This window comes from Gracilinanus agilis, chromosome 4 (assembly GCF_016433145.1).
Source record: "Gracilinanus agilis isolate LMUSP501 chromosome 4, AgileGrace, whole genome shotgun sequence".
NCBI lineage: Eukaryota > Metazoa > Chordata > Mammalia > Didelphimorphia > Didelphidae > Gracilinanus > Gracilinanus agilis.
Genome location: NC_058133.1, coordinates 259,352,292 through 259,365,316, shown reverse-complemented (window position 1 = coordinate 259,365,316; position 13,025 = coordinate 259,352,292). Strand labels below are relative to the sequence as shown.

Here is a 13,025-nt window from a genome sequence, read left to right as displayed (position 1 = left end):
TAGTGTAACACCTTTTTTGGAGTTAATCCTGTTTAAGAGTTTCTTAACAAATGGTCCCATCCAGCTTGTGCTTGGGCAACTTTCTCAAGGCAGCTCCTAGTTAAACATCTTGACTTGTTAAATTTGTCCTGAGGTTAATTTTAAATCTACCCACCTACCTGACAGACTAGCTGAATGGTTCTTGGTAAAATATGAAGCTCTAGATAAGTGTTAGTGATCATTTTCATTTTTCTACAGTCCTACCATGTTTATATCACTCCCAGCACCATTGCAGTTTGAACCCCAAACCCTGAAAAACAATAAACTAGTCTATCATGTTAGAAGCAGATTCAAGATTTAGATCCCTATAGGGAAAAAACTCAAATTCCCAGAGCTGTCCAAAAGTGGAAATAGACTGCTTAGAGTGGTTTGGATGAGTTTTCCCTTGAAGATGTCTTCTAAGCAAAGGCTAGATAATTTTGTTAGAAATTTGGTAGTGGGACTTGAGATAGTCTGATGTTTCTTCAAAGGATTCCTAGGGCCCATTGTGAACCAGGAGCCTCATGGCCCACTCCTGTCTGCTTCCTAGTCAGTCTGAGACCCATCTACTCCTGGATTTGCTGTGGATACTGCTAACAACGCCTAGTGACCTGAAGGACATGGCCCTAAAGCCCAGTGGTCAGCCTTTCCTTGGTATTGGTGGAAGGGCAGTTTGTGAACCCCAAAGGGAGAAGTAATAGAAGCACTCTCGTAAACCTAATGAATGGTTTTACCATATGACACTTGGGGTAGTTCTGGGGGAAGTAGGAAGCCAGAGCTGGGAGGAGCGAATTCTTCAGAGCCAGACACATGATTGCCTTTATCGCTCTGAAGCTAGAAGGAACCTCCGAGGACATCTGATTCAACCCTTTCTATTTTAAAGATGGTGAAACCGAGGCCCACAGAGGTAGAGTGATTTGGTTAGGCCACCAGCTGGCACAGAGAATTTGGGTGCTGAACCTGAGTTAGAATCCTGCCCCAGATGCTGGCTGTGTACAACCTTTAATAACTCAAAACCTTGCAAAGGAGGCTAATGCTAGCACGTTGGTCACGGTGTTGTGAGGACTGAATGACATAAAAGTATTACATGAATAAATGCTAGGGGGAAGCTAGGTGGCTCTGGATTGAGAGCCAGCCCTGAAGACGAGGCCTTGGGTTCAAATGTGGCCTCAGATAACAGCTGTGTAACCCTGGGCAAGTCACTTAGCCTCCCTTGCCTAGCCCTTACCATTGTTCAACCCAATACACAGTTATCAAGTCTAAGATGGAAGGTAAGAGTTTATAAAAAAAAAAAAAATGCTAGCTAGTCTTTACCCAAGGTCAAGAAGGCAGTAAACAAACATGGAATTTCATAGAAAAACAAGGCACATGTAAATTGGTTAACCATAATGCATGCTGCCTCCAAATTTCCATCCCTTGTTCCTGGTTCTGTTTTCTGGGATAAAGAAAACTATTCAAGGTGTTCCCCAGGCAAAACATTGCAGTTTCCTTCATCTGATTTCCTAACAGCATAGGGAACTCATTAGCTTCATCTTCCCATCAGACAGTAACAGGCCTGCTCTCTCCAGCTGATTGGGTGGTTTCTAGAACGTTTCAGATGTCTGAGCAGACCAGTTTACAGCTGGACTATTACACCCTAGTCTTGGACACCACTTAATGCAACCTCAGGTCACATTAGTTTTCTTACTGTAGTCTCAATACAATACACGAAGATGAAGAAAACAAGGAGGCTTTACTAATTCATAGGAATAGCTATCACCTCCTGCCCCTGCAGAAAGACACTACACCCTGGGAGACAGTCTCATCTCTATCCCCTCCGACCATCTCAGGATAGGGAGGAAGGCTTTTCTCCCCAGCTGATCAGGGCCCATCCAGCTCTCAGATCTCAGCCCTCTCCTGATCATTCCCAGCTCTTCAGAATGTGGGACAGGGCTGTGGCCCCCAGCCTCTTCGAACCCCTTCCTCTTGATGTCTCCAGCCTCAGCTCTTATGAGTTGTCAAAAATGCCAGTGTTGCATCACCCAACATCTTAGCATTCCCAAGGTTTCTTGGAGCCAGGAGCAAAGTGGCCCATTCCCTGAGGAACCCCTCACAAGCTCCCAGATATCCTTCATCTCCCAAGGTTCAATATGGTGAGAGCTTAGTAAGATCCTCCCAAAGCAGCAGCGATCGATGGGGTAGCGGGAGGCACCTGCTATTCGTATGCTGTGGATGGGGACCACCCCTACCCTCTTGGCAATCACCCCGATAAAGACATCCTCTACCGGTATCAGAGGCACACCCCCAGCTGCCCTCAGAATCAGCCGCAGGACTGGGGCCGATAACACATAGCCAGTGCCTGAACCATAGGGTGGGAAGGGACCCCTGGCAGAAGGCCATTGCACCTCTGATACCCAGTGCCGGCTGTACTCCGAGCGGGAAGGGTAGACTCTCCGGTGAATATGGCCTAGGTACAGGTAGGGTACAGGAAGGCGTGGGTTATGGGCTACAATTCCATCTCTGTCAAGATATCTTTGTTGCCAGTCCTTTTTCAGGTCGTTTCCTCGTCGCTCAAGCTCAGCCACAAAGCCGGGGACATTGATGTAGACATCATCGTCAGTTTTGAGGACATAGTGGACATCGGGGCAGTACCTGGCTGCCCATGCCAGCCCACTTAGGGTTTTTAGGGTAAGGTTTCGATAGGAGTCCATGAAAGCAGCTTGCACAATATCCCCCTTAACCTGGGCTTCCTGTTTCAATACTTCCTTAATGTGTTCCAAAGGACCATTACTGGGTTCCCCCAGCATGAAAAGTGTCCGGACCAAGTAGCCCTGGATCTCCCGAGGAGCCCCCCAAGAGGCTCGAATGGCATCTCTCTGCTCTTGGTGGTCAGGCGCTGTGCTCACTAGAATCAGAAGGAAAAGTGGGGCACCAAGACCTGTGCAAACTCCTATGTTAGGGATCAGAAGGTGAGGCAAGGAGAGTGGGGGCACAGGTGCAGCTGGGGCTGGTATTAAAGGAGTGCAGGAGAGCTCCTTCCTTATCGCAGAAGGACAGAAGATGGCCCAGACACACAAGAATGCCACAGCTGCCAGGAGAATGCAGCGCGGGTGAAGGCAGAAGGACATGGTAGGGTGCATAGATTCAGATTTGGTGGTGACCTGGGAACAGAGAAATGGAGAGCAAGAAGAGTAGAAGGAGATTAGAGTTGGAACACAGGCAGGGCTCCCTCTAAGATAGTCATCTGGGTCCTGGCTGCCCACCTAGACAGCCCTAGCTCTTCATCGTTCATTCCCAGCTGCCTCTCGGAGACCCCAACATCCTCCTCGCCAGCTCCTGCTCTGGGAGGTGGACTGGGAAAAAAGAAAGGAAGAGTGGGGGGTGGGGCAATGGAACTGAGGATGCTGATTGCAGAGAATGGAGGAGCGGGCTGACAGACGCCGAGATAGTGTAGGGTTGGGAGAGGGAGGGGGAGAAAGGGAGCTGGGGACAAGGGGGCCACCCGGAGGGGGTTACCTTGTCTGCAGCACCCTGACGCCCTAAATCCTGGCTCCATGGTTTCGCCGATTATCCGTTGCGTGCACACGCCTCTTCTCCCCGTCATCCCTCTGGCCCCTCCTTCTAGCTTTCCCACCCCTACACCGTTCCCAGGTCTGCCTGCTGTCAGCAATCTCTCTCTGCCTTAGATCGGTAGAGCTTCTCATAGCACCGGGCCCCGCCCTATCCCCTTTCCCCTCTTCCTTCGAGGTTTGGGTGGTCCCTTCCCATTGTCTCCCGCAGGGCCTCCCGGCAATTACTCTCCCGGACTGAGGAGGGTGGGGCGCTTGTCCCCTCCCGTTCGCTTTCTCCCGGTGCGGGGCAGCGAGGCTCGGTCTCCCGCCTTCCTCGGATGTTGGGGTGTCCTTGGGTGTCTCTGCATCTGGGGACCGGCTCCGCTGTACAGCCGAGGCTGCGCTGTAATCCCCTCGGAATGCTCACTCTGCTTTCGACCCAACCAGCCCAGCCCAGCCCAGCCCAGCCAGGCTGCCCTCCCACACTTCATTCTGTACGCGCAGAACCCCCGCTCCGAGGTCCTCACCTCCGCGAGCCCCTTCAATTCGGAGGGGCGCTCCAGCCTCTCAGCCTCGTGGCTCTCCCAGGTTGTAGGGATCGGGATGGTGGAGGCGGGAGAAAGGTCCCACCCCTGGAGGTCCAGCCCTGCTTCCTTTTCCCTGAGACCCGACTCCACCCCCAACACAGTTCCCTAAAGTGGAAGTCAAAAGGCTGGAAGGGAAGTCTGGGCCTGGGTGTGCCGGCTCACCTTCGGAGCCAAGGCCGACCTTAGTACCAGAAAGCTTGAGTGCTTTGGGACAGCTGCCAGCCCCAGCTTAAAACCCAAGCGCTCCATTTCTCATCCAATTAGCAATTTCAGCTTTCAAATCTGAACTGTAGGAGCTGGAGTTGTCTAAAGGAGGGCTACAGACCAACATTGGATCCTTTCTTTTAGGCAGAGCTGAGGCATGGGAGACTGGTTAGATAAAAAGGAGAGGTGTTGGAGGAAAAGAACTTCCTGGGTTCATGTGCTTCTCTTTAAAAGAGCCTTCTTTTACTTGTAATGGCCAAAAATGAATGCATCATCCCTAGAGCAGATGCTTATTAGTATTCACTGAACTGAAAAATCAGAGAAAGGACAGAAACCAGACACTTGAACAAATTTGATATAAACTATTTATTAATAGACAAGGCCAGTGAGTATGATTACTTCTTCTTGGACACACCCACAGTGCGACCCCTGCGGCCTGTAGTCTTGGTGTGCTGGCCTCGGACCCGGAGACTATAGGAAAGAGAAGGGACAAGGATTAGGACACAGCAGAGTTGTCAAGATGTCAGCTGAAAGCACCAGTCATTTCCCAGAACCCTTCCAAATCTGGCCTATTTAATTTCAATGACTCATTCACTTGAGTGGGAAACCACCAACTTAGCCCTGATCCAGAGGATCACATTTCCAACTGCTTACAAATAAAATTCAGTCTGGCTAAACAGAATTGTTACCCTTGTGCCCCACCCCTCACTTGATCCTTTGATCCTCAATTGCCAATTCTGTTCCCCTTCCATAAACACCGCCCCCTCCCCTTTCTGCACCTAAAATTTCTACCTAGCTTCTAGCTCTTGTCACCTATATAGTTTTTAAAATATGCTTCTGTCAAATATTTCCCAATTGCATTAAAAAAATTCAAAATTTTCTCCCTCTCCATGACAAACTATGAACACCCAATCCTAATCTTCAAGGACCTCTAAACTTTTGGCACTCCTATACCCCCTGCCTACCTTATTCCTTTATGCATCATATATTCTTGCTCTACCCTAAATTTTGGCCAACTTTGTTGGTGCTATGCACTACTACATGATTTGGGTATTAAAAATTCATCTTCCTACATCATAATCCATAGACATTTAATTCACCCGGCAGTCCCAGTGCTTCTATAGTTCCTTGTATAAGAAGGTACTTCACAGAATGAATGGTACAGCTGATAAGAGCTTAAAGCTTTTTCTTCATCATCCCATCCCACTCACCCCCAGAAGTGTCGAAGGCCACGATGTGCCCGAATCTTCTTCAGTCGTTCCAGGTCCTCACGAAGCTTATTGTCCAGACCGTTAGCCAGAACCTATACAGGTAGAGAGTTTAGAAATTGTTCAATCTCCTGGCCTATTTCTCTACCAGCACCCACACTCCAGGCAGTCTTATAAACCCACAGTCACTTTAACCAATAACACTCCCCCCACCCCCCTTACCTGGCTATATTTTCCATCCTTTACATCCTTCTGTCTGTTAAGGAACCAGTCTGGGATCTTGTATTGCCGAGGATTCTGCATGATAGTGATCACGCGCTCCACCTGTGATGGGAGTGGGAATAATAGAGTATAGCCCCAAACTTTTTTCTTCCAGAATGTATGCTCCCATCCCCACTCTTTCAGTAATTTCTTACTTCATCTTCAGTGAGCTCACCAGCCCTCTTGGTGAGGTCAATGTCCGCTTTCCTCAGTACAACATGAGCATATCTTCGACCCACACCCTGGAGGAGAAAATAGGGAGAAACAAGATCAGCAAAACCAAACAGTAATGAGAAGCATTCACGGAGAGCAACAATCATTTGGTCTACTTTGAATAAGATTTTCGGCCAGATAATACCAGGCTGCTTGCTGAACAGTTCTATGCTAGTCCTCAGGGATACAAAAGGTTTTAGGTCTTTGCTTTTAAGGACCTCAGTCTAACAATTCTACCAAACCACAAAAATGCGTCCCCCCCCCCCAAAGCCTTCCATAAGTTTAGTGCCCAGAAATGAAAACGATCTGTCAGATGTGGGAGTATGCCTTTCTTAGTCAATATGGGCCACGGTCTCATTAGCTTTTGGGGCTGTCACATTTGGGATTCTTATATTAAGAACCAGGACTCAAGACTCTTAACACAAAGGGTACAGACATATACAGAAACAAATAAAAAGCATGTTTTGGTTGACTGTGCCCATTATCTCATCATTGTGAAAGGATTTTGCGGTCCCTTAAGCATACAACTCATCTGTTATAAAATGCTGATTTTTTTTTATTCTCAGACCCTTCAATGGTCTAATTATTGCTGCCAATGTTGTTCTCACTCAACACTATAAACACATGCCCCACGCTCTTCCAGACATTTATTAGCTGTGTTAGCCAGGACAAGTGAAAAATGGCACTGTGCTCCTCTATGACAGTTACGTAGAGTGCTAAGACCTGAGTTTAAATGTGATCCTGGGCAAGTCACTTAACTGTTCTGTCTCCTCATCTATAAAATGAGGACCATAGCAACCATCTCCCAGGGTTGTTGTGAAGATCAAATGAGAGAATGCTTGTAAAGCACTCTGCAAACCTTAAAGTCCTAGTAAAAAAAAAAAAGGCAACATAACTTCAAATATCTGGAGAAAAAGGAAGCCAGTAAACTAAGCATTCAATACTTTCTGTTAACACTAATTCTGAGCTAAGTTAATGGAGTTAAAAAAAAAAAAGTCCCTGCCTTCAAACAAAGGTGCTCATATTCTAAGGGACAGGAAACCTGCAAATAACTGTACAAGATACATGCAGTCTATATGAATGAAAGGTAGGAACAGTGTATGGGAAAGGAAGGGCCAGGTAAAAGGAATGGGAGGTTAGGATGGGACCAGGAAAGATAGAAGATGAGACCTGATCCTTAAAAAAAAAAATCTCAACAGGACAGGTTATGAACAGGATTGAATACCAAGTAGGACTTTTTACCGAGTGTTTCAAGTGGATATCACGATCAGACCTGTACTTTATAAAAATCACTTGATTCTTCTGGCAGTGAATTGTACATAGAGCTAAGGAGACCCACACAAAGCTGTTTCAACAATCCCCATATGGGGAATGGAAAAGACCCTGAATTAGGAATACTTTTGGCAGAAATGCAAGGGCAAATCAAAGAATGACTTAAGTTATGCTAGAAAGGCCCTCTGAAGAACTTGTCCCATTAGTTAGTCATATGCTAGAAAGGACCTTGACAGTTGCTCATCTAACCTCTAATTCTAAGGAATACTAAGTTGAAATACAGCTCCTTCCAAGTTTATGATTATGAATCCAAAACTATACGGGATTTCTGAGGGTACCCAAAACAACCTCCTCAAATTAAAGGAGGCCTAACAAGCTTAAGAGACTTGCCCAAGGCCACACAGGACTTTTGGTGACCCCATGAACCCCATGGGGTCTCTTGGCAAGGATACTGGAGTGGGTTTGCCATTTCCTTCCCCAGAGGATCCCTGACAGGGAATTAGAGCTTAAATGATCTCCCCAGGGCCACACAACTAGGAAATGCAAGGCTGGATTTCAACTCAGGTCTTTCTCTTACCCACTCAACCACCAGGTGACAGCTGCCTCTTTTAAGCCTAATATTTAAAAAGCTCCCCAACTCGGTCTTCTTTAGGCAAAATAGATTTCCTTCAACAGTAAATTTACAATCGTCAGGTTTCTGATTCCTCACTACTTGATAACTTCTTCCCTCTACCCATTATAGTTTATACTGACTAAATTGACTGTCTTCCTTCAAACAAGATTTGTATAAGACCTAAATATTACCTCTAATTTACTCTTTCATATGTACTTTATCCCCCTCCCATCGATCTCATTTTAATGACATGAAATGTCTATACCCTTAAGTAGTTGCCAAATACTAAGCCCCAACACTCCCTGACCCAGTATAGATTGAATGACCCAAATTTAAACACAATTTGGGGTGGGGGTGCAGCTAGTTAACCCAGATGATGATCAGGCCTGGAGACAGGTTCTAGGTTCAAATCTATTCTCAAACACATCCTAGCCATGTGACTCTAGGCAAGTCACATAACTCCAATTGCTTAGCCCTTACTGCTCCTCTGCATTGGAAATAATGCTCAGTATTAATTCTAAGACAGAAATTAAATATTTAACAAAACAATACAACAATATTAATACATTGGTTTAGCCCCCTCAATGGCCCTGACCCACTTCTGTTATAAATAAGCAGCTAAGGATAAAGTGGAGAGCACTGGATAGTGCTGGGCCTGGAGTCAGGAAGATGTGTTTAAATTCTGCCCCGCAAGTCAATTAACAGTTTGCCTCAGTTGCTTCAACTGTAAATTGAGTCGAAGAAATGGCAAACCACTCTAGTATCTTTGCCAAGAAAACTCCCAAAGCAGTTATGAAGGTCAGACACACTGAAAAATAACTGCTATATATTTCACTAAGTGTCTAAAGTTTCTTTTTAAAATACGTTAATACTCAAGTCATGTCTTCTGACTCCTGCTTATCACTCTCTAATCCAATCCAACTTGATTGAAAAAAGCCAATATCCTACAGCCCAGACAAGCATCCAAATCTTTATCTTCCATTACATTTTATACCTGACTGCACTCCATTCTAGTCTTGGCTGACTCCAATCTGCTTTTTTTTCTTATATAAAGCACCAGAGGACTTCTTTACCAGTCTGTCATTCCACCTCTGATTTCTTTATAAATTACAAACACACAAGGGAAGCTGCCCTGAGAAGCCCTTTCCCATTCTGGTAGTGATGAGAACATCCTGACTATAACCTGAGGAAATAAAGATTTAAATCCCACTTCTGACAGTTACTACTTGTATAGCCATCCATAGGCAACTCACAACTTTCTGGAGCTTCATTTTCCTCATTTGCAAAATAAAAGATTTGGATTAAACTAGATCATAAGGTCTTAGTCCTTTTTTCTGTCATGGACCCTTCTCTACTTTTGGTAGGCCAGTGAAACCTAGAAACTGCCTCAGAATGTTTTTAAATATGCATAGGACACAGATACATTTTTAAAATACGCCCCCCCCCATTTGAATCACGTCTAGCAGTGTGTCTTTTACAATTACAGTAATTTCAAAGTAGTGAGAGGCCCAAATGATATACTGAGTTATCTACAGGGACTACAAAAACTAGTCTGTTGCCTTAATTTCACAATGGAAGGAAATGCTAAATTGCTTTTGGAGGTTAGTAAAAATAAAGATGTACCACCATCCTCAATATTAAAGAGCACTGGAGCTAGATTGAAGTTCTTGCCCATACTAAATTTGAACCTAGTCCAGATCTTCAGGCCAAACAGTACAGTTTAAGTCAATATCAAGGGTCTGTTTATTTGCAAGACAGCTAGCTGGAAGGGGGGAAGGAGGGCCAGGGGCCCTGGGAGTACACATTCTGCTACAGAATGGAACCATTTACATACAATAAGAGGGAAATCCCAAGTAACAAAAAGTTTCATGTTGACTATGCCTGAGTTTAGTCTTGGAAAAAAAAAAAACAAAAACAAGAAACAATGGATCTGAAGAGGAAGTGAAGGAACACATTTCAGGGATGAGGAATAAAGGCAGAAAACCTAATACCAAATCTGATCAATAATACGTAGGGAAATATTGCTTTAATTCAAATTATATGTAAAGGGATTTGTTTCTGAAATTCTTTCAAGTCCCAACTATAGTAAACTTTTCCCATCCTTTATTCCACTACTTTCCTTCTGGTTATTTCCAATTTATTCTATACCTAAACTGTTGGTAGTGTTATTTGGATGTAGTCTTCCCCAAGAGATGAAGGTGAGTTCCTGAGGAGACTGTATTTTCTTTCTTTTCACTACCAGCACCTAACACCTGCTACTTAATAGCTTAATAAATGCCTACAGAATGGATGCCCTTCTAAGTCTCAGTTCTGGGACCACCTCCTACACTTTGTATGCCTCCTTGTTTACTGATCCACTGGTTTCACTTTTCTGACCTCATCCTTTAAGGTCTAGTTCAAATCCCACCATTGAAGTACAAAAAAACCCATTTAAGTAGGAAGTTGGGACTACTCAAAAGGCTCTATGTAAAAAATGTGAATTTAGAAGGGAAAACACTTCAGAAAGCTTGTTTTCAAACATCACCCCATATATATTTTAAGAGTGGCAAGGGGAGGCAGCTAGGTGGCTCAGTGGATTGAGAGCTTATTGACAGGAGGCCCTAGGTCAGTGATGGGCAATCTTTTGAGCTTGGTGTGTCACTTTGGGAAAAAAACAACCATAATTTCCCAATATTTATAGTTTAAATAATATACTTCTGTATGCAGCTATGTGTCACAGAAAATGGCTTCATGTGTCAGTGCTGACATGTGGAATAGGTTTGCCATCAGGGTCCTAGGTTCAAATCTGGCTGTGTGACCCTGGGCAAGTCCCCACTGCCTATCCCCTACCACTCTTCTGCCTTGGATCCAATACTTGATTCTAAGATGGAAGGCGAGGGGTAAGAGCAGCAAGGGCTGAGGCAATGGGGTTAAGTAATTTGCCCAGGGTTACAAAGCTAGGTAGTTTCTCTCATCACACTTGAACCCAGGACACCTTGTTTCCAGGCCTGGCTACCTTGTTTTGTTTTTTTAATCTTTCAGTTGTCAACTTGAAAACTGGAGACCCCAAGTTTGTCCCTGTCCCATGAGAATTTGCCCGAGGGAGGTCTCAGCCGGCCCATTTCAGACTGAATAGACCTTAAATTGATAATCCTACCTTAGGTAGGGCTAGCAGATCTAATCAAATGCTCTTTCAGTCTATGAAGTTTCCCCCATTGTATTATAGATCCCTTCCCAAGAAGAGAACTCCTTAGCTGGGACCATCATTTTAGTATTAGTACTAAGTAGACCATTCCCAGATACCCCAGCCTCTTAGCTACGGTTTCTTTCCCAAGCCTATTTGCATCCCATCAGTGTAGTTGGGACTCCTTGTAACCATGGCAAGGTCAATCAATCATACTTCCCTGTCCTTAGTTCCCCAAATTCTATTGTTCTTTGGAGTATCATCTATCATGGGTGATCCTCTCAAAGAGATACTGTTGCCAGAGTGCCAGAGCCTTTGGTTCTGTGGTTTTAGAAGCTTGACTCTGTGTAGTGGCAAATATTGAACACTATCTCTCTTCTGATTAAAGACTTGGTTTTTCAGACAACTTTAGTATTTCTGTGTATTTCCAGTTAAGACCTCGGATTTCAACAAACATTTGTACAAAGAAATGAATTTCAGAGGAAAGATCACTGTAGTCCTGGGGGGAAAGCCTAATAAGATAGGACAAGTAAGGCTTGACAAAAGGAAATATCAGAATTGCCTCAAGAAAAAAAATCCAAGCAAAAGATAATAAAAGTAGTCATGGTCCATTTAACCATTAGCATCACTTTCCTAAGTAAATGTTCCCTATTTGTCTTCCTAAATACATTTCAAGGTACAGTAGAGGCTAGAATTGACATAGATTTCCAATATTTGGAGCTGGAAAAGGTCTCAAAGGTCTCCTATCAATCTTGCCATTGTAGATACGTGGGAACTCAAAGACTTTTGAGAACTTTCTTACCCAGTCCAAGGTAATAAGTGGTATCTGAACCCACTTGACTACAAGTCCTGCACTTTTCACACCCTACCATCCTGCTGTGCCTCTTAGTACTGGTCCAAGGAGGTACCTGACACAGTCTAAAATATTCAAGTTTTTAAAAGGATAGGGAAAGCAATAATAAGTAGCATTGAGGCAGGTAGGGAGAAGCAGAACTCCTGAAAGAATTTTCCATTGATACATAGCATTTAGGATATAAAAGATACTTTTTTTTATTGTGTTGCTTCAGGTAACAACACCCTTATCTTTTATGATGGTTAATCCTCAAGTCCCAACTTCTCTTCTTTGATGTTTCCACAAATCTATCATTTGCCCTACCTTTCCGTTCTATAACTTCGTGGAAGGCCCTTACCTTGATGGCTGTGATGGCAAAAGCTATTTTCCGCCGTCCATCAATGTTGGTGTTGAGCACTCGCAAAATGTGCTGGAACTTCTCGGGGATTACAAGAGACTAGGGGATCGAGACAGTAGGAACAATTTGGGTAAATTTAAATCGATCACAGGGTGTACACCACCATGAATTCCTTACGTGGTACGTAGGGAGAACCCTCAAATTACATGTCAATAGCTATGATAGCCAGACCCTTTCCTCTGACCCCTAAATACAAAGGAGGGCGTGAGATCACCCGCCCCTCGGCCACACGGGAAAACCAAGGGGTTGATCATGTCTGGGCATGACCCTGGAAATTCCCTAGGAAGCTGAAAAACGAATGTGAAGTGTGGGAGTCCAGTCAGGAGGTGAGAATCACTCCCTCCGAATACAGTCAACCGCAACTGGAAATAGGGGATCCAGGGTGACACCCGCCTCTCCCAGCGCCATTCTCCGTCCCTCCTCTCTAAGGACCCAGGAGCCGGTTCCATTACCGAGACCTTCCGCCCTGGCCTAAGCACGCGGGCGCGGCTCAGCAATATCGCCAGCAACCTGCAGCCCTTTGGGCTGGGTCGCCCTCGAAGCGTCCCGGGTCCGGTCCACAAACCCCTGACCCCGATGTCGCCGGATCCCCGGACCAGATTTGAAGCCAGTCTTACCATGGTTGCAACGGCGGCGTGAGAGCCTCCTCTGGAAGAGGAAACGGAAATTACGTGTTCGCCTTATATACTCGCCCGAGAGGGCGGGG

The 13,025-nt window shown here is 45.1% G+C and overlaps 2 protein-coding genes across 2 annotated transcripts; both read right to left on the bottom strand.

The window, feature by feature from the left end:
• Positions 1–1,731: 1,731 nt before the first annotated feature.
• B3GALT4 (beta-1,3-galactosyltransferase 4) lies at positions 1,732–4,151 on the bottom strand. The gene is made up of 2 exons (XM_044673096.1): positions 4,076–4,151; positions 1,732–3,158 (listed from the first exon to the last, which is right to left on the bottom strand). Exon 2 carries the CDS (start codon positions 3,135–3,137, stop codon positions 2,016–2,018), a length of 1,122 nt encoding a protein of 373 aa, XP_044529031.1. The 5' UTR covers positions 3,138–3,158; positions 4,076–4,151; the 3' UTR covers positions 1,732–2,015.
• Positions 4,152–4,690: 539 nt separating this feature from the next.
• Positions 4,691–13,003, bottom strand: RPS18 (ribosomal protein S18). The gene is made up of 6 exons (XM_044672555.1): positions 12,937–13,003; positions 12,260–12,358; positions 5,964–6,050; positions 5,770–5,871; positions 5,551–5,642; positions 4,691–4,810 (listed from the first exon to the last, which is right to left on the bottom strand). Exons 1-6 carry the CDS (start codon positions 12,937–12,939, stop codon positions 4,735–4,737), a joined length of 459 nt encoding a protein of 152 aa, XP_044528490.1. The 5' UTR covers positions 12,940–13,003; the 3' UTR covers positions 4,691–4,734.
• Between the last annotated feature and the right edge of the window lie 22 nt (positions 13,004–13,025).